The 23,342-nt window shown below is 45.6% G+C and overlaps 2 protein-coding genes across 5 annotated transcripts in view; one reads left to right on the forward strand and one right to left on the reverse strand.

Moving 5' to 3' along the window:
- The window catches only part of OAZ2 (ornithine decarboxylase antizyme 2), a 31,025-nt gene extending 8,311 nt beyond the window's left edge, over positions 1-22,714 (reverse strand). The window contains 1 exon segment of the mRNA XM_088024856.1: positions 22,643-22,714. Within this exon segment, the coding sequence (XP_087880982.1) occupies positions 22,643-22,683 (41 nt within the window). The 5' untranslated portion in view covers positions 22,684-22,714.
- Positions 1-23,342, forward strand: part of ZNF609 (zinc finger protein 609) — a 252,841-nt gene that overhangs the window by 220,259 nt on the left and 9,240 nt on the right. For 3 of the 4 annotated variants that reach the window (XR_015768569.1, XR_015768566.1, XR_015768568.1), the window contains 2 exons: positions 2,760-4,015; positions 22,661-22,750. The gene's annotated coding sequence lies outside the window, so the exon portion shown is untranslated. The remainder of the gene's footprint in view (positions 1-2,759; positions 4,016-22,660; positions 22,751-23,342) is intronic. The other variant, XR_015768567.1, reaches the window with a different exon arrangement.

Here is a 23,342-nt window from a genome sequence, read left to right on the forward strand (position 1 = left end):
GCTAGTGTTCCCTCTCTCGCTGTGTCTCTATCAAATAAAATCTTTAAAAATAAAAAAATAAATAAAAAATAAAAATAAAGACTAGACTTCTGTTCTTTTATTGACTTTAGTCTTCAAAATGATATTCCGACAAAATATGCCACCAATCTCAACAGAGAACAGTGAATCTTGCAGGAACTTTTGCACAGTGAAAGTGGCTTAGCACAGGTCCTTCTGTCACAAGATCCAAACCAGATTCGGTTTCATTTTCAGTTCAGTCTTGTTTCTACTGGCTCCAATGCCCAGCTTTTTCTATTCCTCCTTACATCCTGCTCACTCCACTGGGGGGCAGGCATGGTTTAATCTTTACCACAAAAAGATGATTTAAGAAGCTCAGTCAAAGCCTGAAAAGATCAGGCTCATTAAGCAGCATCAAATGTATCAGACTGAACCCAAACATCCAGCTGGGCTGGTCTTGCTTTTGAAGAAAAAAAATATACCATGCTGGAAATGAAGGTGTCAAATATCCAAGTTAGTTCAGAAGAGAGATGGGAGATTAGAGCCTATCTGTTAGTGCCTCTTATTTTCTCAGTTGTTATCAGACATGCCCCTGGAAACACATCTCAGGATACATATGAATGCTACCGACATACCACGTCCTCCTGCCTCTAATTCAAAGCATTCTGTGAAACTTGTCTGAAATGCCCTTAGCAAGTTATAATTTCATACACTGGCTACAGACAGGCAGTGTATGCAGCAGATGTATTCCTGGAGAATGTTGCTGGTAAATCAAATTTTTATAATTCAAATCCTATTTTTAAATCTCTACGATGCTTACTATTTAAAGGAAGTACCTTTAAATCTCTTGACAGAGTAAAGGATCTCCTGTTGAAGAATCACTTAGAGTTGACTTTATGTCAGTTTTGATTTTTATATTTAGTGTGATCAAAGCAGGGGACGGCCTGCTACACAGAGATTTAATATAATTCTGTGGCTAACTTCCCTTCAGCAACATCTAACAAATATGTGAATTCATATTCTCCCTGATATACTTTTGATCACATTTCACTTTAATAAAAGTGGCCTGAGCTTGCACCCTTTCTCTCTGGTTTCCATTACCTGTCAGGGGAGGATCAGATGGCCTTGGTATTACCTACCTTGTGGTATCAAGTGAAAAGACATAAAACCACATTTCCAAGCATTCTACATTTATTCCCCTCTTTCACAACCTCTTCTGATCCATTCCTATCTCAGGCTCTACCTCAAAGAACACTCTCTAGGCCCAGACTTCCCTCACACGGGCTGCTTTTTACTTAAACTAGAAAGGTTTCTGATGACTAATCCCTATGCAAAGAGGGACCAATCCAGGGCTGCCATCACATTTAGCTAAGAACTAGGAAGAAAGGTAGGAGGTGATGGCCACCTCCAGTCTAGTGAGACCACTGAGGCTGACTTCCAGCTGCCAGTTCCCTTCCCATATGAGAAAGGGACCCTGGTCAGATGCCAGGCATAAGTCATTTCTCTAGGGCTGTTCTGTGTGCCAAAGGGAGTCTACTTGGTAAGCACAATTATGAAGAAAATGACATCACCACTCTGAATCACAGACTGAAAGCAAAACTGCGTTTTGGTTGATTCTCCACAAGAAACACACTTGTGGTGGCAGCTAGAATATCCGCCTCTGAGGTCTGCTTATCTTATTACACAACTGATGTTGGTACATCTTCTGCCAAAGGGAGGCATAACCACATAGGCTACAGAGGTGGATGGATAGCAAGGTACTCTGCTTTAAAATTAGACCTTAATTTTACAATTTAAGTACCTTGATCTAGTTTATATAGTAAACTCATCATCCAGTTCCAGCTTCTCTTCCCAGGACAGAATGAGTTCATTGTTAATACAGTATCAAAGGCCTAGGAGATTTTCTTAAGGCTTATCTTATACAAAGCACTTTATTTTGCTGCTAACAGAAAACTACCTGTTTTGTTCACTTCAAGCAATAAAATTCTTGCTCACCGACTCGGCTATTTCTGGTTTATAGCGTTCAATTAGGCTTCACAGCCTTCTGAGTCATGGCACCAACTTGAATCAACACTGCATACTGTTTCAAAAAGGGATGAATTTTTTTTTTCTAGAAATGCACATATGTAACATCCTCTACCCCACTCCTCAGTCCCCCTTTTTATATTTCTGAGCAGCTCTGAGGCTAAATTTGGATTTCTTGGCAGAATGAGGAATTACTATTATTAGTCCACACTGCTTTCTGAAGCATACCTCCAATTTGGGGGGGATTCCCAACTGTACTAGGAGTCTCTCTCTGTGGAATGACCTTGAAGGTACATGGTAGGAAAACTTGCTCTCCCTACTATCCCACACCTGACAAGCCATAGTACCAATAAATAAGGAATAACCAAAACCGTATCTTTGGGGGGAAAGAAAGAGATTCCATTACCAGGGAACCATTCTGTGAAGATACTCAGGATAGGTCTGATGTGCTCATGTGCTCTGTCCACCCCCAAGAGGAAACACCTGTAGAACCATAGGCTTCTCAAAGCCCATCAAAGATTGACTGTAATATGGATATAAAGCCAGGGCAAGCTCTTCTCCACATAATGTATCGTCACAAGGTACTAAGCCGACCCTAGACAGAGACTGTCTTCCTGCCCCCGCAAACTCAGGGAGAGAAAGGCCATGAAGTTTGATTTCCTTGGATTTAAGCCTCATGTTCAAAAACCATAATAAAAGTGCTTATTCCTGTGTCTTCTTCCCTCCCCCACCATCAGGAATTTTGACAATCTGGAGGTACTAATCGGAACAAAACTGGAAAGGAAGAGCTTTGTTTTCAAAACATACTACCAGCTCCTCTGCAACTATTTCTTCCAGGAAACCAAGCCTCCACCTCTTGAGTATTTCACTGGAGCCAGGGAAGCTAGAGAGCCCATCCCCCACCCAATGAGAGCTACACTAGCCAGCTCGCCCTCCCCTCTGCGGATACAAAACACCAAGCACACAGACTGGGAAGAACATCCGGCGCTTATCGGAATCCGTAAGTTAGGGCTCTAACAGGATCCTTTTAAAAGTTAGGGGCAGGCCAGAGGAGGCTGGGAAACATGTTATGGAAACAGTATTGCCATAACTCAAAGAAACCAGACACCCTGTACACACCACCCCACCCCCAGGCCAAAGTGGAGGAGCCTGATCCAAGGCCTTGCTCCTACCCAGGCCCCGGCAGGCCAGCTGGCTCCTCCCTCCACCTGCCTTTCATACAGCCAAGCCCCTCAAATTACCAACACACTAAGCAAGGGCCCTGGAGACAAGCAAGCCTGTTTTGCCACTTAGGACGCTGGAAGCAATCTTAAATCAAGCAAACCCAACCCCCTCTTTTTACATGGAAGCACACTAGCTAAGCCAGAACTAGAACTCAAGTCTCACAACGTCATGGTCAATGAAGACCCTTAAGTGTTGGTTCCAACTGCCTGCAAAAGACTTGGCACCAAACCAACTCAGTCCAGAAGACTCCAGAGAATGCCTGCTGAGACCACACCACCTTACAAACCCCACTGTGGAGACAAAAACATGTAACAGAAAAGAAAATCCATCTCATATACCCTTTTTGTGGATTTTCCTGTAGGTTTCTTTGCTTCCCTCCACCTCTGCACTTCATCCTGTCCTCTCTCATACCTACTGTCTTATCCTCATCACACGCAGCTTTACCACAAGCAACACCTTTGGCATCCAGCACCATCCAAGTATATATCCACGTGCACCTCCTCAGCTCCAGAGGGGCTGGGTAGAGAAGATGTAATGAAAGCAGGGACTGCAAAGGGACATGGACACTGACAGTCTCAGAAAAGGAAAACAGAATGCGCTTGTAGGTGAAGAAGCGTTGAGAGGTAGGGATAATGGGTCAAATACGACCATAACAAACCAGAAAACGAGTGAATTTTCTTTCTGCATATAGGGAAGAAATGAAGGTGTGTGGGCTAGATAAGAGTCTGAGAATGAAAATGGCTAATGGCTGAGAACGGAGTAACTCAAGGTAGGAGAACTTAAGAGGCTGTTGTGGGTATCCTGGGTATTTCTGGACAGTACCTGAGAAAGAAAGACTAAGAAAGCCCTGAAGGAAACAAGGTCCTTTTCAGTAGAGAAAGAGCTGACACTAAAGAAATATGATGGGAAAGGTCTTTGGTGGGGGAGGGGGGAGGGGAGAGAAGGCAGTGGTTCTTAGCCCTGACTGCACATTACAAAGAATTACCCAGGGCGCCTGGGTGGCTCAGTTGGTTAAGCGACTGCCTTCGGCTCAGGTCATGATCCTGGAGTCCCGGGATCGAGTCCCACATCGGGCTCCCTGCTCAGCGTGGAGTCTGCTTCTCCCTCTGACCCTCTTCCCTCTTGTGCTTTCATTCTCTCTCTCTCAAATCTTTAAAAAAAAAAATTACCCAGAGAGCTTTAAAAATATATACTAATAACCAGGCCCCACCCTAGGCCAATTACAACAGATCTTTCAAGGTGGGGTCCAGGTGATTGATTTTTCAAAGGTGCAGCCAAGGTTGAGAAACACTGAGATACAAGAAAAGCTAAAAACCCAGCTGGAATATTTAAGGATGGTGCTGCTAAAGGACTGGGAAATGGCAAGTCAGAGACCATCTTAAGGAGAATGGAGCCCAAGTTTGAGAGGAAACTTGAATGGCAGGTAGAGCCCCATTGGGGGGCAGAAAAAAGCAATAAGGAAGGATATGTTTGTAAAAGGAACTACAGACTAGCTCTGGACAGACCACGACACAATTTAAGGAGGATCTGCAGGGAACAGATCTGCTTGCAAAACAATGAGGCCCAAGTGTGGAGCAGAGGCCCTAAGGCCAAATCTGGGGACAAAGGGTCTGGGTGTGGAAAACTAAATGAGCTTCAGGCTTATTTTGGAAGGGACAGCAACAAGTCTAGGGGGAAAAATTAGGAAGAAAATTAGACCCAAATTGTAAATGAAGTCATTCTGATGTAGAAAAAGCAACTAGGGTTAAAAATTGTGAGGAATCAGGATTATGGAACAGTTTCACAGAGTCTGGGGCAGAAACGCCAGATATGTCTGAAAAAGAGATGGATGACAAGAGCTGCCTTGGGAAGAAGAGAGGAGAGAGGAAAGCTGAGTGATCAATTCTGCCTAGTTTGGGCAGGAGAAATAAGTAGGAGGCAAGTTTAGAAAACTACTGGTGCTGTTTCAGAAAGATGTGCAGCCTTTCTCTCCAATTAATGGGGAAGACTGGGGTCAGGTTTTGAGGAAGGAAACTTGGAATGGCCCAGTATCCAGAGTATGGGGCCTGATTTTTAGGCACTGGGAAAGAGAGCGAAGTACAGGGAGAGTAGGCCTTCAACAGAAGCAGCGTGGGCTGAGTTCTGAGATCTAATGATCTAAACATGGGATTCAATTAAGAAGGGAAAAATAAGAGTAAAGAGGAGTTCCAGTTGAGAGAAAGTGTTTAGAGGGTAGCGGTGTTCAGAAGAGTGTTGGGGGAACCCCACCAGGGGAATAGGATGGCAAACTGGAGTCAAGTCCAAAGTGAGAAATAAAAGGAAGAAGGCTGGGAGACAGGGAAAACGAGGCCTACCTGGGAAAGGGGTGTCGAGGGAGGGAAGATGGGAAAATTTGAAGGAATAAGGGAGGAAAGGGACGGCTGGGCATCACTGTAAAAACTATTAGGCCTGAGAAAACGGGGGAGGGGAAGGGGGAAGGGGGGAAGGGTAACGAGTCCAGCTGAGAGCAGAAGGTTGGAGCCTGACTGGGGGAGGGGCGGCAGTGATAAGAGAGGGGTTTGGTTGGAGGATGCAGTTTCGAGGGAAGAGAGTCAAAGGGAAGGGTTAAGTGACTTAAAGGGGAAAGGAAGAAAGACTTGGGGAAAATGGGAAATAATCTGGGGAATCTCGCTGAGGGAAAAGCCCAGTTTGGGGAAAGGGGCACCGTCCGACGGGACTTAAAGGAAATGAGGACTTGATTGGAAGACTGGGTCCTGGCTTGAGGGGGGGCTTTGCGGGAGCAGGAGGCCCGGATGAGGGGGATGGGCCGGGCTGGAGGGAGGGGGCTAAAGGGCGGAAGGAGGCCCCGTTGCGGGGCTGGGGACTCGGACTGGGGTGGCTGAAGTGGGGAAGGGACCCAGTGGGGGGCGGGTAGGCCCCGCTGTGGGGGCTGGAACCGGCCGGGGGTTGGGGAAGGCCCTCTGGAGCAGATGAGGGGAGGATGGGGGCGGGGAGCCTGGGCCGGGCCGTTACCTGTCCTGGGTGTTTATCATCCTCGGCGGCTCTGCTCAGGGTGGGAGGAGGCGGCGCAGGGAGTGGGTAGGTGGATGAGAGGGTGGGTGTGGGGTCGCGCGCGCGCGGGGCCGATCTCTGCGGGCTAAGTCCCTGTCAGGCCGCGGGCCCAGAGCCCTCCTCCTGCCTCAGCGAGCGCCTGCCTCCAACTGACCCTCCCCGGCCGCCGCCGCCGCCGCCGCCGCAACCGCCCCGCCCCCGGTGCCTCATCTGCATAGCCCCACCCCAGCGCCGCACGGTGTCCTGGGAAACTGGGGCCCACAACAAAGGGCAAAGCCCGGCCCCGCCTCCACGCAGGCGCACCAGGGTTTTGGGGGGGGCGGGGGTCTGGATGAGAAGCGGCCTTTGCCGGTGGCTGTGGTCTTGGAAGTAGTTTTAGCTGCGCGGCACGAAGATGCGTTGTATTTCAAGTAGAGTTTTCTGAGCATTGACCCAACCTAGTCTTCGTCCCTAACCCTCGTTTGCGTGGGGCCAAGCAGGGGTGTGTCATTTGTAAGCCCTGGGAGGATATATTATTATAAAAAAAAAATCTAAGAGTAGTACACACATATTAGCGCCATTCCCAGACGGAGCCCAGGTTCACAGATCTCAGTTACGTCAGCTCATAATGCAGATCAGTAACCTCAGCGGCCAGCTGAGATCAATAGTCTGCACCTGAGAGACATCTCAGGTCAATGGTCAAGGTCTGACACTGGCTGGTGGTCATCTGAAGCCAAATCTCTATGGGTCAGGATCACAGTCACCTGACAGCAGTGGTGGAAAGCACCATGGCTAACTTGTTCACAGCTGCTTGAGATCACAATCATGCAAGTTTCACAATCACCTTCACTCACTATCCCTGCTGGTCCTTATCACAGGTCAGTGACAACAGGCTACAATCACTGCACAGACCTCTCAGATCACAGTCACTGCAGGCCACAGGCACAGGCACCTCAACACAATCTGTTCATAGGCAATCCAGACCGCAAACAAGAGGTCACATTATCTTAGCTCACAGTGGGGTGCCATCACCTCAAATCCCATTCACTTATTCAACAAAAATCATTATTGAGCAGCTACTTACTATGTGCTCCAGACATGTGCCAGAGTCCAGGAATACTCAGTGATCAATTAGGCAAAGTTCCTGCTTCGGATGTCACAATCTAGTCAGAGGGAGAGACACTGAGAGGCTGAGGGAAGTAAATGTTCAAACTGAGATAGACCACAGAGATAATAACTAGGGAATTATGGATGGCTTCACAGAAAGGGTGATCACAATGACTCCAAATCAGAGGTCACTATGACTCCTAGTTCATTATAGCCCCAAATCACAAATGTCTCCCATTAGAATCTCAGGACACCATTACTCTACTTCACAAACAACATGCTTTCGATTTTTAGATGATGGGGATGCAGGGATGGAAGAAAGGTTGGAGCTATGAAACGAAGGCTTTTTCAGGAAAAATCGAAGTGGTACATGATACCAGAACTGTCCAAATTATGGGGTGCCTGGTGATTCAGTCTGCCTTCAGCTTAGGTCATGATCCTGGGGTCCTGCTCAGGGGAGAGTTTGTTTCTCCCTCTCCCTCTGTCCCTCCAACCCCAACCGCACACACTTGTGCTCTCACACTCTCTCAAACAAATAAATAAAGCTTAAAAAAAAAAAAAAAAAGAACTGCCCAGAATATGACTAGAGGCTCCCATACCACGGCTCACTTTAGATCCTCAAGCTTATCCCCTTGGCTATCCTTACCTGCACTTCCAAGTTCAGGTCAGGAATGTTCTTACCCCAGTACAAAGCAGAACCAAACAATGAAACCCAGCCCTGACCTACCCCATCTTGTAATCCGAGAGACCTGGAACTCAAAGGGAACTGGGATGGCTCATTTCTGCCAGGCCATCCCTGGACAAGCAACCTTTTGGCCTGAAGGACAGTTTTTGACCAATCAGCAAATATTAAGAACTCACTACGTCAATAACAGGGACTATTTACTGAACATCATGCTAAAGCACTAATTTCTACAACAGCTCCCCATTCCCATTCCACAGATGAAAGGAAACCTCAGGGAGATTTTGCCAACTAATATATACTGAAGGCCTATGCATATCAAGCAATTTAATTTATTTGCTCTAATTCAAAGCTACTGAGTGGTAGAGTTATAATCTGGACCCCAGGGATGCCTGGGTGGCTCAGTCCTTTAAGCATCTGCCTTCAGCTCAGGTCATGATCCCAGGATCCTGGGATCGAGTCCCACATGGGGCTCCCTGCTCAGTGAGAAGCCCGCTTCTCCCTCTGCCTGCCGCTCCCCCTGCTTGTGCGCTCACTCATGCTCTCTCTCTCTGACAAATAAATAAAATCTTAAAAAAAAAAAAAGAATTTGGACCCCAAGTTGCCTGACCCTGTGCTTCATCTGGATTTGCATGATAGAGGAATAAGAAGGTCTTTGCTACACCTCTCTATTTGGAGGAGTGACCATCCTGATGACCACATGACCGGCAAGTGAAAATGTCACAAAAATGGGAAGCCACCTTCCTCTGACTTGTGCTGTCCAATATGATAGCCACTAGCCACATGTGGCTATTTAAACTTGAATTAATTAAAATGATAAGGTTAAAAATTTAGCCTCTCGATCCCATTCACCACATTTCATGTGCTTAATAGCCACATGTGGCAGGCGCCTGGGTGGCTCAGTTGGTTAAGCGACTGCCTTCGGCTCAGGTCATGATCCTGGAGTCCGGGGATCGAGTCCCACGTCGGGCTCCCTGCTCAGCGGGGAGTCTGCTTCTCCCTCTGACCCTCTTCCCTCTCGTGCTTTCTATCTCTCATTCTCTCTCTCTCTCAGATAAATAAATAAAATCTTTAAAAAAAAATCTTTAAAAAAAATAGCCACATGTGGCTAGTGTTTACAGTGCAGATTTTCCATCGACACAAAAAGTTCTGGACAGCACTGTATCCTGTCATTCCCCTATCCCGATTTACCTCAGCCATCACCACAGGTTTGAGTTCCTTCTCATTTAGTATCACCTCCTTCCTTGTCCTCCCACTGGCGAGATGCCTCCAGCTCCCTGCCCTCAGCCACATCCTTCTTCTGTGTCCTCTGCAACCTGTGATCAGCAAATTCTTCTGTACCCTCAGCCTTTTCTCAGGATGCTGCCTTCACCTCCTTGCCTTACCTGAAACTGTGCTATCCCCTCAGTACACTGAGGTTTGGCAGCCTTCTTAAGTGAATGCTATTTTCCTCTTATTCTCCTGTACCTCAGAGTCAGGAAGTGGGTAAATATATTCCTCTCCCACCCCGAACACCATTTCTAAACCAGTGCTTCCCCCACTCCTCCTACAAAACCCGTCCCTTTGAAGCTTCATCATCTGGACATACCATCTTGGTTAATGTTATCAATCAACCTCCTGGTCGCTCACAGCCCATCATTTAGCTCTTGGCTCACTGGCCCGCTGTCCACCCTATCTTTTGTTATATTTGGTGAGCTCCACATCCATGTGATGGCCTCTCCATCACTTCCCTGACCACCTCATCTCCAGCGATATCTTTCACACTCCACACAGCTGCTCACTCCTGTGGTCACACCCTCAACTTTGTCTTCACTAAGTCATTCCACTTCCAATATGGAGACTCTCCAACCACAACCTTTTCCTTAATTAAGTCTCCCTCAACAATTCTTTGACTTTATCATGAGTTCTGATCCCTTGTCCTCACTAATGTCTCACTATTCATTAGACCCACTTTTCATGTTCCTTCTTTCTTACCTTCATTTCTATCATCCATTACTATAACCACTCTCTTGCCCTCTCTCCTCCAAGTGTGCTGGCCTGGCAAAACCCCTACTCTGGATAAATCCACCATCTGCCTTCCCAGTGCTTTTGCTAGCGCAAAACCACACGTCCAGGCAGATTACCTTCATTTCATGTTCACAATCCTAACCTCAAACAGATTCTCAACACTGCTTGGGAATGCCTATGACACTTCTCCAATAAGTTTGCTTTTCCACTCTCCATAAAACCTCTCCTCCCCTCTCATCTCAGCTGATGACATAGGTTCTTAAGTGTTTCTTTTCCAGTTGTATTGAGATACAATTGACATATAAGATTGTATTTGTTTTGGCACACAACATGATGATTTGATGTAGAGCAATGTATTGCCCTGGCCTCTTCTGTTACTGAGGAAATAGAAGTAAAAGGGAGCTTCCTCTCATTCCTAACACAACCTGCAAACCTATCTGCCTCTGCACCCTCCGATATTTCTCCCTGCCTTGTACTCTGAAAAGTGTCGCCTCCCTTACAAGCCCACCACAGGAGCCATGGGACCCACCCTCTCTCCACTCTTTAAGAACCTGGCTCCTACAATCTAATTTTGCCTATCAGCACATGAACATGCTCTCCAATCCTTGAAAACTAATATCACAGCCATTCTGGGAAACAATTTGGCAATTTCTTAGAAAATTAACCAGGCAGGGGCACCTGGGTGGCTCAGTCAGTTGAGCTTCTGACTCTTGATTTCGGCTCAGGTCATGATCTCGGGGTCATGAGATCAAGCCCCGTGTCGGGCTCCATGCTGAGTGCAGAGCCTGCTTGGGATTCTCTCTCTCTACTTCTCCCTCTACCCTGCCCCCCAGCTCCTACTCTCTCTCTCTCTCAAATAAATAAACCTTAAAAAAAAAAAAGCTAACTGCACAACTACCAGATGACCCAGGAATCGCACTCTTGGGCACTTGTTCCAGAGAAATGAAAACATCTTCACATAAAAACTTGTGCACGTATGTTCACTGCAGCTTTATTCATGATTACCAAAAACTGGAACCAGCCCAGATGTCCTTCAGCAGGCACATGATTAAACACAGTGTGGCACATCCCCACCACAGACTACTAGTCAGCCCTAAAAAGGGCTGAACTGTTGACTGATATGTGTAAACACTTGGATGAATTTCTTGGGAAGTATGCTGACTGGAAAAAGGTTCTATGCTGTATGATTCCACTTATATAACACTTGGAAATGACAATATTTTAGAAATAGAGGACAACTGAGTGACTGGCTGACAGGTTTGGGATGGGATGGGGGAGGTGGGAAGGTGGGCCGGAGGTGGGCACAGTTGTAAAAGGGCAACACTGACTGATGCTGGTGGTGACAGAACTGCTCAGCATCTTGATGCTAGGGGTAGACACCCGAACCTACACATGTGCTAAATTGTATAAAACCAAACACACACAGGCACACACACATGAGAACAAGAAAAACTGGCATAACCTGAATAAGATAGGCAGATCGCATCACTGTCCACATCCTGGTTGTGATGTTATATACTACGGTTAGTTTTGCAAAACGTTACCATTGGAAAGAAACTGGACAAAGTGTAGGGGGCACCTGGGTGGCTCAGTCGGTTAAGCATCTGCCGTCAGCTCAGGTCATGATCTCAGGGTCCTGGGATCGAGCCCCGCATCGGGCTCTCTGCTCAGCGGGGAGCCTGCTTCTCCCTCTCCCTCTGCCTGCCACTCCCCCTACTTGTGCTCTCTCTCTGTCAAATAAATAAATAAAATCTTTAAAAAAAAAAAACTGGACAAAGTGTATAAGGGATCTCTTGTATTATTTCTTACAACTGCCTGTGATTCTGCAATTATCTCAATAAAATGTTCAATTCGAGAAGAATATGATTAAAATGTATTTAACAATAACAACAAAAAAGCTATGAGTAGGGTGCCTGGCTGGCTCAGCCAGTAGAACATGCAACTCTCGATCTTGGGGTTGTGGATTTAAGGCCCATGTTGGACACAGAGCTTACTTTAAAAAAAATTTTTTTTTTGAAAAAAAAAAAAAAAGCTATGAGTTAGAAGAGTATTTCAGTCCCTAGGAACTGCTTTTGCAAGTATGACAGTCACAAACTCAAGGGAACAAAAACAGGTAAGTATGAGGAGGATATATGACAAGAGGTATGAAGGAGGCTAGCAGAGTAATCAGTGGACCCTATTTAGGGAATCAGTGTCTGTAGGATCTCATTCAAAAAAGCTACATGGTGCTATGTGGCTTAGACAAATCTGAGCTTGGCCTCTGCCTGGCTGTATGACTTTAGACTAGTCATGTGGCTACTAAGGGTCTGTCTCTCCTCCGTGAAAAACAGGGGGCCACGGCACCCACCCTCCAAGACTACCACGGGGATTAAATAAAATAATGTATGTGAAAGTACCTAGGCCAGTGTCTAGAAGATGTTCCAGAAATATAAACTCAGTCCCAATTCTCTCTGAATAAAAATCTGCTCTCCAGAAAAAATCTGATAAAAACTAATTTATAATGATAAAATTCATGAGTGCTTACTGATGCTTGAAAGGAAAGGAAAAAAATGAAAATTAAAAAAATAAAAATAAATAAAAAGAGGGGCACCTGGGTGGCTCAGTTGGTTAAGCGTCTGCCTTTGGCTCAGGTTGTGATCTCGAGTTCCTGGGATAGAGACCCATATAGGGCTTCCTGCTCAGAGGGAAGCCTGCTTCTCCCTCTCCCTCTGCCACTCCCTCCTGCTTGTGCTCGCTCACTCACTCTCTCTCAAATAATAAAATAAAAAAAGACAGAGAGAGAGAGAAATAAGAGAAAAAAACAACCTTCATTGATCACCTTTGGAGAATTCAAAGGAACCAACTCATTTTTCCAAAAATCGGTAAATAAAGGAAGAGAATCAAGGCAAGCATTTAACTTGCTTTTCTTATATGAACTGTACTTCAGGTTAACAGAATTGCTGATGTGGAATAATTACTCTGAAAACTGCTAAGAGTAAGAAACAAGCATTCATTCTGATTTTCATTACAAACATGCCTCAAGGTAACCAATTAGGTAATAGGAGAAGAAGGAATAATAGAACATCACCATTTTGTAAACCCTCACTGAAATCAAGATCACCAATATCTGTAATGTTACAAAGGTTGAAGTTTAGGGGCCTCCTGATGAAAGGATACAACACCACCTATGAAGTATTCTTGACAAAAACTTGAACCTGAATCACAACAAGCCTTTATAGCTATCTACAGTTTACAGAAAATGAAAGGAGACAGAGGAACTGGTTAAATGTCACCATAGGAATGCAATCAGCAAAATCCTGAATGTAGGAAATTTCATTAAAAAAAATTATTTATTTTACAGAAAGAGAGCACACATGAGCAGTGGCAGGGAGGGGCAGAGAGAGAGGGAGAGACAGAATCTTGAGCAGATTCCCAGCTGAGCACGGAGCCCACCACAGGGCTTGACATAGGGCTCTATCCCATCACCCCATGAGACCACGACCTGAGCCAAAATCACAAGTTGGAGGCTTGACAGACCCAGGCAGCCTGAATGTAGGAAATTTCTAAAGGACAAAAATCTCTCTGGGGTGCCTGGGTGGCTCAATCTGTTAAACGCCTGCCTGCAGCTCAGGTCATGATCCCAGAGTCCTGGTATCCAGCCCTGCATCTGGCTCCCTGCTCAGTGGGGAGTCTGCTTCTCCCTCTCACTCTCCCCCTGTGCTCTCCTTCTCTCTTCCTCTCAAATAAATAAATAAAATATGTTTTAAAAAAAAATCTATTTCTTCACCAAAAAGGGGGTGATGGAGAAGTGGGTAGGGGAAATCTGTAGATTATAATAAATTTAAGAGAGTTGTCCACCAAATGTAACATGTAGAACTTTTGGGATGGTAATATATAAACCATATGACATGATATATGGCAATCATGACAATCTGACATCTCTATTAAATGGCTCTAACCTCACATGCCCAAACCCTTGATTCCACCTGCCCCCTCAAACCTGGTACTCCCCTAGGGTTGTCCATGTTACCCATCTTCACAAATGGCCCCACCACCATCTAGGTTGCTCAGGCAGCTACCTAGGTGTCATTACAATTCCTCTCTTTCTTTCACCCCTTCCCTCTTGTTATCCAACCCATCATAACAAGTCCTGCCACTTCTGTCTCAGAAGGGGCATAGTTCTACATCTCTTCTGCCCTGATCCAACCTACCACCATCATTTGCTCAGATCACTGCAGCCTCCAAATGACCTCCTGTCTCCTTTCTCACCCTCTTCCAATCCATTCCCCTCAATACAGCCAGAATGATTAATGTTTTAAGTATTTTTAAAACATAGGTAGGTGGGGGGGGGAGGGGGAATGAGATGAGGGTGGTCAAAAAGCACCAACTTCTAGTTATAAGGTAAACAAGTTCTAGGGGTATAACGTACAACATGATGGCTCTAGTCAACACTGCTGTGCAATGTATAGGAAGTTGTATAGGAAGGAGAGGAGATCCCAAGAGTTCTCATCACAAGGAGAAAAAAAAATTATATATATATATAGTTGTAATTGTTTTTCATTTTTTTGTTTGTATTTTTTTAAAATATCTCTATGAGATGATAGATGTGAACTCAATTTACTGTGACAACCTTTTCACAATGTACAGAAGCCACATCATTATGCTGTACAACTTAAGCAAGTAGAGTGCTGTGTGTCAGTTACATCACAGTAAACCCAGGAAACTAAACAAATGGAAAAGAAATCATGAACGCTCTTACACTGTTGGTGGGAATGCAAGCTGATACAGCCACTCTGGAAAACAATATGGAGGTTCCTCAAGATGTTAAAAATAGAGCTACCGGGGCACCCGGGTGGCTCAGTTGGTTGAGCGACTGCCTTTGCTCAGGTCATGATCCTGGAGTCCCGGGATCAAGTCCCGCATCAGGCTCCCTGCTCAGCGGGGAGTCTGTTTCTCCCTCTGACCCTCCCCCCTCTCATGTGCTCTCTCTCTCTCATTCTCGCTCTCTCAAATAAATAAATAAATAAAATCTTTAAAAAAAAATAGAGCTACTGGGTGCACCTGGGTGGCTCAGTCATTAAGGTCTGCCTTCGGCTCAGGCCATGATCCCAGGGTCCTGAGATCGAGCCCCGCATCGGGCTCCCTGCTCCTCAGAAAGCCTGCTTCTCCCTCTCCCACTCCCTCTGCTTGTGTTCCCTCTCTCGCTGTGTCTCTCTGTGTCAAATAAATAAATAAAATCTTAAAAAAAAAAAAAAAAACAGAGCTACCATATGACCCCACAATTGCACTACTAGGTATTTACCCAAAGACACAGATGTAGTGAAAAGAAGGGGCACATGCACCCCAGTGTTCATAGCAAGCAATGTCCGCAATAGCCAAACTGTGGAAGGAGCCGAGATGCCCTTCAACAGATGAATGGATAAAGAAGATGTGGTTCATACATACAATGGAATAGTACTCAGCTACCCACCATTTGCATCGACATGGATGGAACTGGAGGGGATTATGCTAGGTGAAATAAGTCAAGCAGAGAAAGATAATTATCATATCGTTTCACTCATATGTGGAACGTAAGGAATAGCGTGGAGGACTATAGAGGAAGGGAGGGAAAACTGAATGGGAAAAAATCAGAGAGGGAGACAAACCATGAGAGACTCTGGACTCCGGGAAACAAACTGAGGGTTACAGAAGGGAGGGGGTGATGGGGTAACTAGGTGATGGGTATCAGGGAGGGCACATGTGATGATGAGCACTGAGTGTTATATGCAATTAATGAGTCATTGAACACTACATCAAAAACTTATGATGTACTTACTATATGTTGGCTAACCAAACATAATAATAATAATAAAAAAAAGAAAGGTGGGGCGCCTGGGTGGCTCAGTTGTTAAGCGTCTGCCTTCGGCTCAGGTCATGATCCCAGGGTCCTGGGATCGAGCCCCGCATCCGGCTCCCTGCTCTGCGGGAAGCCTGCTTCTCCCTCTCCCACTCCCCCTGCTGGTGTTCCCTCTCTCGCTGTGTCTCTCTCTGTCAAATAAATGAATAAAATCTTTTAAAAATAAATAAATAAAAATTTAAAAAAGAAAGAAATCATGAGCCCAAACAGAAGTGCCTACCATGTGCCAGAAATGGCTTATTCCTGCTCAGAGACAAATAAACTAGCTATTTTTCCCCCCAAAATAAATAGATAGATAGATAGATGGATAGATGATAGATGGATAAAATCAGAATATAGATCATGTTGTTCCTGTACTTTAAACCCTCCAGTGGCTTCCTAACTCACTTGTAATAAAATCTAAATTCCTCACCTCTCCTGCTTGGTACAAGACTCTGCGGACCTGAGCCTTCAATGCCCTCCAGCTGCTTCCCACACCTTTCTCCTTCCTAGAGCAACTCTGGTTCCTTTTCAGGGTCTCAAACATGACAAGCTCAGGGCACTTATTTCCACTCTGCTCTTGGCCCAGACCATGCTTTCACCAGATCTTCAGAAGGCTGGCTCCCTGTCCTGGAGAGCTCACCTGAAATGCACCTCCTCAGGGAGCCCTGGGCAGTCCCTTCCCAGCAACCGTCACCTGCCATCCTTTGTCTGGTGTTTCCTCACAGGGTCCTGCGCCCTTTAGACTGGAAGCTCTTTAAGGGTGAGAAGCAAAGAGCCTGGCGTGCAGTGGGCCCTCGATGATTATTTTTTTATTGTGATACAATCCTGTGGCTGTTTTGTGAAGAAGGAACGCTTGCGGCAGAGTTGGAGAGACATGACTTAACATTTACGAAACAACCGGAAGCGAACCCCACTGGCATAGTTAGTGCAAAAGTGTGTTGCTCAGCCTCTGAGTGCAGGAGTCTGGAAGAATTAGCATCAGCTTCTTGGCTAAGAACAAAAGACAAGTCAAATGCCACTTTTTCAAGGTGAAAAGAGAGCCTGAGCTACTGAAAAAGAAGACAAAAATAAGGTTCTAAAAGGCTCAAGCAAGAAGATTGGGACACCAAGTGACTGACATTTTTTCTTCTGTTCCCCCCACCCAGGGTTATGCCAACACTACCTTTGGAAATTGTAGCAAGTTACAGAAAGACGTTGCCTAAGAGTCAGAAAACCGGAGAGTCTCAGTTCTCCCCCTTTTACTGGTTGTTGATCTTGTTGATCAGCTTGATCAGCTGATGTTGTTGATCAGCTCTCTGTGCCTGAGCTGCTCAGCTACAATCTGAGTCTGGGAGTGGGCTCTTGAGCACTCGTTCCAGGTCTCAACACTTTAGCCTTCCAAGTGGCCCCTTTGCCACGGTCAAGCTACGCAGGGACAGAAATCACTGAAGGGGGGAAGCCAAATGTCAGGGGAAAGAGACTGGGATTGAAGATTCCTCTCACCCATGTCCTGGCACCAGCCAGGTGCTGGAGAAAGGGTCTGAGGGTCGGCCTGTTGTCACCTATCCAGTGAGCTCCCCTCCCCTCACAGATTCCAGTTTCCAACCCACTCCCTACTCCCTGAATTGGGATCTGGGGAAGAGACGGGAGACTGGCTTGGCTTTTAGAGGTGGCAAAAATTTGTGAGGAACCCTGCCCCTTGGCTCCCAGGGCAGGAAATGCTAGCGGAAGGCAAGGCAGTGGAAAGCACCAGAACCAAGAATGAGCAAGGAGCTGTACTGCCTGGGGCGTGGGGTTCCGGACCCAAGCAGAATATTATTTTAGACCAACAGGAAAAACAAAAGTAGTGGTTCCCACCAACTTCCCAGCCCCAAGAAACTGGAAATGACTAGTGATTCCTTTCTGTTCCTCTCAGAATGGCCCCCCAGGCCTGTGAGCACGTGCATCCCCTCCAGCCCCTTTGAGCTGGCTCTGTCTGGAAGAGAGAATGAGGGCTCCGGGAGCTCTTGTTCCAGCATTCTCCATTCTAAGGACTTGCTTCCACCTCTGGAGAAAAACTTAAGGGAAAATGACGCTTCCTTCCCGCCCAGTCCCACTGGCCAAAATCTCCATCAAAGCCTTGCTTCTGCCCCTCATACTAGGAATCATACTCCGGTGGAAGTAGGGACATCACTGGCTACCACAGAGGGGGGGAGGGGCAAGCCCAGGAAAGGGGCCAAAGGTCCTGTTAGCCATCTGAAGTTTCCTAGGGAGGTGAGAAGGTAGGGAGGAAGGGCTGAGGAAGGCAACCTTCAGGTGATACAGAGGGGGGTGGGGGGGAGTGCGATGGGTAGAGCAGCCAGAGGTTGGAGCCCAGGGCCCTTGGCTCAGTGCCCAGTCTCTGATCTGCTGCATTGTTCAGCTATTTCCTTCCCTGGAAGTAGTAAGCGGGTGGAGGGAACCAGGATCCCATGGCTGGGAGTAAATGGAGCAGGGTGGAGCTTCCATTGGGGGAGGGGACCTCGAGTCCGTTCCCACGACCAGCTGCCCTTCCGGCAGCCATGGGACTGCGTGGGAAAAGGTCTTGGAAGTGCTGGAGACAGTGTGTGTGTGTGTGTGTGTGTGTGTGTGTGTGTGTGTGTGCGCGCGCGCGCGCACGCGCTCCATTTGTGTCTGACTGCCTTGCTTGGATTTAGTCACAGAACAAAGCCCTTTGAGAAAGTCACCAGTCTATCTTCCCACTGGGCTCTGCCCTGGGAGAGGCATAAGAACCTACTCCATCTCCTAAGGGGAGGACACTGGAGGCCTTAGGACCAACTCCCTGGAGGAGTCTTAACTTCTAGTGAATCTACATTGGCTGACTTCCCTGGATTTATGAGGATGCTTCTGGAAACTTCTGCAAAGCTCCCCACTTCCTGGCAGAGCTCTATTGCTAGCTGGATGTTGGACAGCAGGTGGGCACCAGACATGGGCAGTGAAGTCAACCATTCCCACAGCATCTCCCTAAGAAGCCTAGAGTCCCTCAGAACCACAGATCTTAGAGCCGGGCAGCATGCTGAGAGATTACATGATGGTCCAGTACTCAGCCTTTAGGCAAGAAGCCTTAAAACAAAACTAGCAGCCCCCAGGTCAAATGCATCCTGCAAACGCATGCCTTGTTTGGCCAGCACAGCACTTAAGAAATTTTTGAACCAATATTGAGAGATTTCACACAAAAAAATCCCAATTTCTACAGTCTCTTGAAGAAGCTAAGGCTCACACTGATGCCATATTTCCCCAAGACAGGACTGAGTGCGTTGAATAATGACTGTTCCTGTAGAAAGAGCTTGAGCTGTCATCCATTTTGCCACTGTCCCTACCACGCCCATTGTCCTCAACAGTGAAGCTCATCACACTTGTATGATCATTCCATCATTTTCTGGGTCCTTGTCTCTATCAAAAGTGGGGACATAAAAGAAACCATGAGGGCCACCCATTTCTAGAGAGAATATTTCTACCCAGCCAGGTATATCTGTGAGCAGATAAAGATGGGGTCTGGTGGGCGCCTGGGTGGCTCAGTTGGTTAAGTGACTGCCTTCGGCTCAGGTCATGATCCTGGAGTCCCGGGATCGAGTCCCACATCGGGCTCCCTGCTCAGCAGGGAGTCTGCTTCTCCTCTGACCCTCCCCCCTCTCATGCTCTCTCTCTCATTCTCTCTCTCAAATAAAATAAAAATAAATAAATAAATAAATAAATAAATAAATAAATAAATAAATAAAATCTTTAAAGCAAAGGCACCATTAAAAAAAAAAAAAAAGATGGGGTCTGGTGTCCTCCCACCACCTTTCCTGTATCATCCCCTCCACTCTCCAGTGACAGAATGCTTAATGCCATCCCCTGACAATACTGTCACAGGCTTTTTTTTTTTTTTTTTAAGATTTTATTTATTTATTTGAGAGAGAAACAGCATGAGAGGGGAAAGGGTCAGAGGGAGAAGCAGGCTCCCCGCCGAACCGGGAGCCCGATGTGGGACTCGATCCCAGGACTCCGGGATCATGACCTGAGCCGAAAGCAGTCGCTTAACCAACTGAGCCACCCAGGCGCCCCACTGTCACAGGCTTTGTGCCAAAATTAAGCCCCACTCCTTCCCTCACCCCCGAATCACAATTCTCCTTTTCTCAGTGAGCAAATTCCAGTCAGAAGCCATAAAAAAGTCATGTATTAGAGCAATCGCAGCCCATCCCCCAGCCCCTGGCTGCTAATAACAGTGTGAAAAAGCTGAAACTCCTTACCCTCGGTGTTCTCTCATGAAGCAACCTCTGAGCGTGAATGCATGGAAGCACATCGGAAGATAGCAAACACCAAACTGAAAACCAAGGTCACCTCTGGGGAGGCGGGGAGGGGACCAGAAATGGAGGCAATGGTCCCAAGCCTATCCGTAAAGCTGGAATATTTTCCAAGGAGATTAGAATCATGAGTAACTTGCACAATTAAAATTCAGAGGCAGAGATGCCTGGTAACTGTTAGTCTCACCCCAACTTACCTTTCATGCTTATCTCCATGAGCGGGTCTACTCACAGTTCCCTATCTCCCAGTTTCTGTGCCCTTACCTTTTCTCTTCTTCCTACCCAGAATGCCTTTCTCCACCTCCTCTACCAAGCCAAATCCAGCCCATCCCTCAAAGCAGTAGTCTTTCAGAAATTTAGCCCATGAACACCCTAAACAAAACTTTAAATTATGTACCCTTCAATAAAGCAGATCTTTTTAAAACCATGCATTCTCTTGAAATTAAAAAATTTTTTTCCAACTAGGTTTAAATACAGTTGACTCTCTTGAACAATGCGGGGGTTAGGGGTGCCAACTCCTGCAGTCAAAAACCCATGTATAACTTCGGACCTCCCAAAACTTAACTACTAATAGCCTACTGTTGATTGGGCACCTTACCAATAACATAGTCTATTAACACAAATTTCATATATTGTATTTATTATATACTGTATTCTTACAATTAAGTAAGCTAGAGAAAAGAAAATGTTACTAAAAACCATAAGGAAGAGAAAATACATTTACAGTACTGTGTTGTATTTATAAAAGAAAAAATCCAGGGGCATCTGGCTGGCTCAGATGGTGGAACATGCAACTCTTGATCTCGGGGTTGTGAGTTTGAGCCCCATGCTGGGTGTAGAGATTACTTTAAAATCTTGGGATACCTGGGTGGCTCAGTCACTTAAGCATCTGCCTTTGGCTCAGGTCATGATCTCGCGGTCCTGGGATTAAGCCCCATGGGCTCCATGCTCAGCAGGGAGTCTGCTTCTCCCTCCCCCTCTGCCCCTGCTCATACTCTCTCTCTCTCAAATACATAAATGTATTTTTTAAATGAAATAAAATAAAAATAAAATCTTTTAAAAATCCATATTTAAGTGGACCCTCACAATTCAAACCCATGTTGTTTAAGGGTCAACTGCAGTTGCAAAGGATATGATTGGTGGTGTAATGGACATACTGACATTTTAAAATAAAACTGGAGTCACAGTGATTTGATACTCATCATCAACCATTTGCAAAATACATAAGCAAGCTATTCTTTAATAGAGGAAAATTTACATCACTTGCTTTTTCTCCTTGAAAGCATTTTCTTTCTACTTCTCCCACATAATGTTATCCTAATGTAATATATAGTTTATGCTTGAAAATCTTTTATTGATCATCAATACTTCTCTGCCATAGATATATATATAATACATATGTATATTTATATATATATAAAATTAAAATTGTATTCTTATTTTTTGTGGCCATAAGGCTCCAGAGTTTAAATTTTTCTTCTGGACTGATTTATCATTACAGTTATTATTTGTTCACTGTTTGTCAAAACAACATAAATATATTGCAAGTGTTGACAGAGCATTATTAAATATAAGGAGTAAAAAAATCCTTTTTTAAAGATTTTATTTATTTATAGTAAATATGTTTTTTAATATATTTTTTTAAAGATTTTATTTATTTATTCATGAGAGACAGAGGGAGAGAGAGAGAAGCAGAGGGAGAAGCAGGCTCCCAAGGAGCAGGGAGCCCAATGCGGGACTCGATCCCAGGACCCTGGGATCATGACCCGAGCCGAAGGCAGATGCCTAACCATCTGAGCCACCCAGGCGCCCCTGTTTTTTAATATTTTTTAAAAATATTTTTTAAGTAAGCTCTATACCCAGCATGGGGCTCAAACTCACGACCAAGATCAAGATATCAAGAGTTGCATGCTTTACCAACTGAGCCAGGTGCCCCAGGAGTAAAATTTTATAAGAAATACAACTCATATTGAGATAGTTGTAGACATGCCGGAATGAAACAGCAGCCAACATCAATTTTATCCCTACATCCTATTTTTATAGATGATAATGCTGAGAAATCTCATTCACATAAATAAGTACATGGGAATGGAAGAAGTTCAGGCAGAGTCACTCAATACCACCTAATCATCCAACCAGTAACAACTGAATTTGCTTCACCTCCTTCAATAGTTGAAAGCAAAATACTGGGAAATCTTTTGATTTGTGAAACGATTTATTGCCCGGACATCCTGAGTCATTCACTTTCTCAATATTGAAATCACTATTTTAAATTGTTTCTTTGGAGCCCCAGAGATTTTTACACACCAAGGCAACACACCAAAATAAAAGTGAGGATGGGGAAAAGATAAGTCCTTTGTATAATAGTGTAGGTTAAGTTAGGCTGTAGTAACAAGCAACCTCAAAATCTCAATTGCTTTAAACCAACAAAGATTCTTCCCCCCAACTCACGATACGTGTCCACCGCAGGTCAGCTGGGGGTTCTGATCCATGCCATCATCACTCGGGGATCCAGACTCCACCATCTGAAATGTCATCAGTCACCAGGGCAGAGAGAAGGTAAGAAGGGGAATCATACACTGGCTCTTAAATGCTTCCACCCAGAAGACACATTTTGGCTCATATTGGCCAAGCAAGTCACATGGCCACACCTGACCTTTTTTTTTTAGAAGATTTATTTATTTATTTTGAGAGAGAGAAAGAGAGCATGAGCAGGAGGGGCTGAGGGAGAGGGAGAGAGAACTCAAACAGAACCCCCGCTCCATCCCACCACCCTGAGATCATGACCTGAGCTGAAACCAAGAGTCAGAGGCCCAACCGACTGCACCACCCAGGCGCCCCAACACCTGAGTTCTAAAAGGTGGGAAAGTACCTGCAGGAGAACAGGGAACATGGGTGAGCAGCACTGATGCTGATGGTTAACACACTTTTCTTTTGTAAAATGCGAGGCAAGAAATTGTGGAAATGAAGCGAGATGAGACAAGGCCTTAGGAAGCGCAGACTAGTCCTTGTTGAAGATATTGCTCTGGAAATGGATTCCCTTCAACATAACCCTGCCACCTACCCTAGAGAAGCCGTTTTGCACCTCTAGGGGCACACATACGCAAGTGTGAAGACCCCTACAGCTTTGGTGAAGCCTTCCCTTTAGATC

Source organism: Eumetopias jubatus, unplaced genomic scaffold (genome assembly GCF_037043125.1).
Source record: "Eumetopias jubatus isolate StellerSeaLion01/CBP00866 unplaced genomic scaffold, mEumJub1_p1.0 scaffold_7, whole genome shotgun sequence".
Lineage (NCBI taxonomy): Eukaryota > Metazoa > Chordata > Mammalia > Carnivora > Otariidae > Eumetopias > Eumetopias jubatus.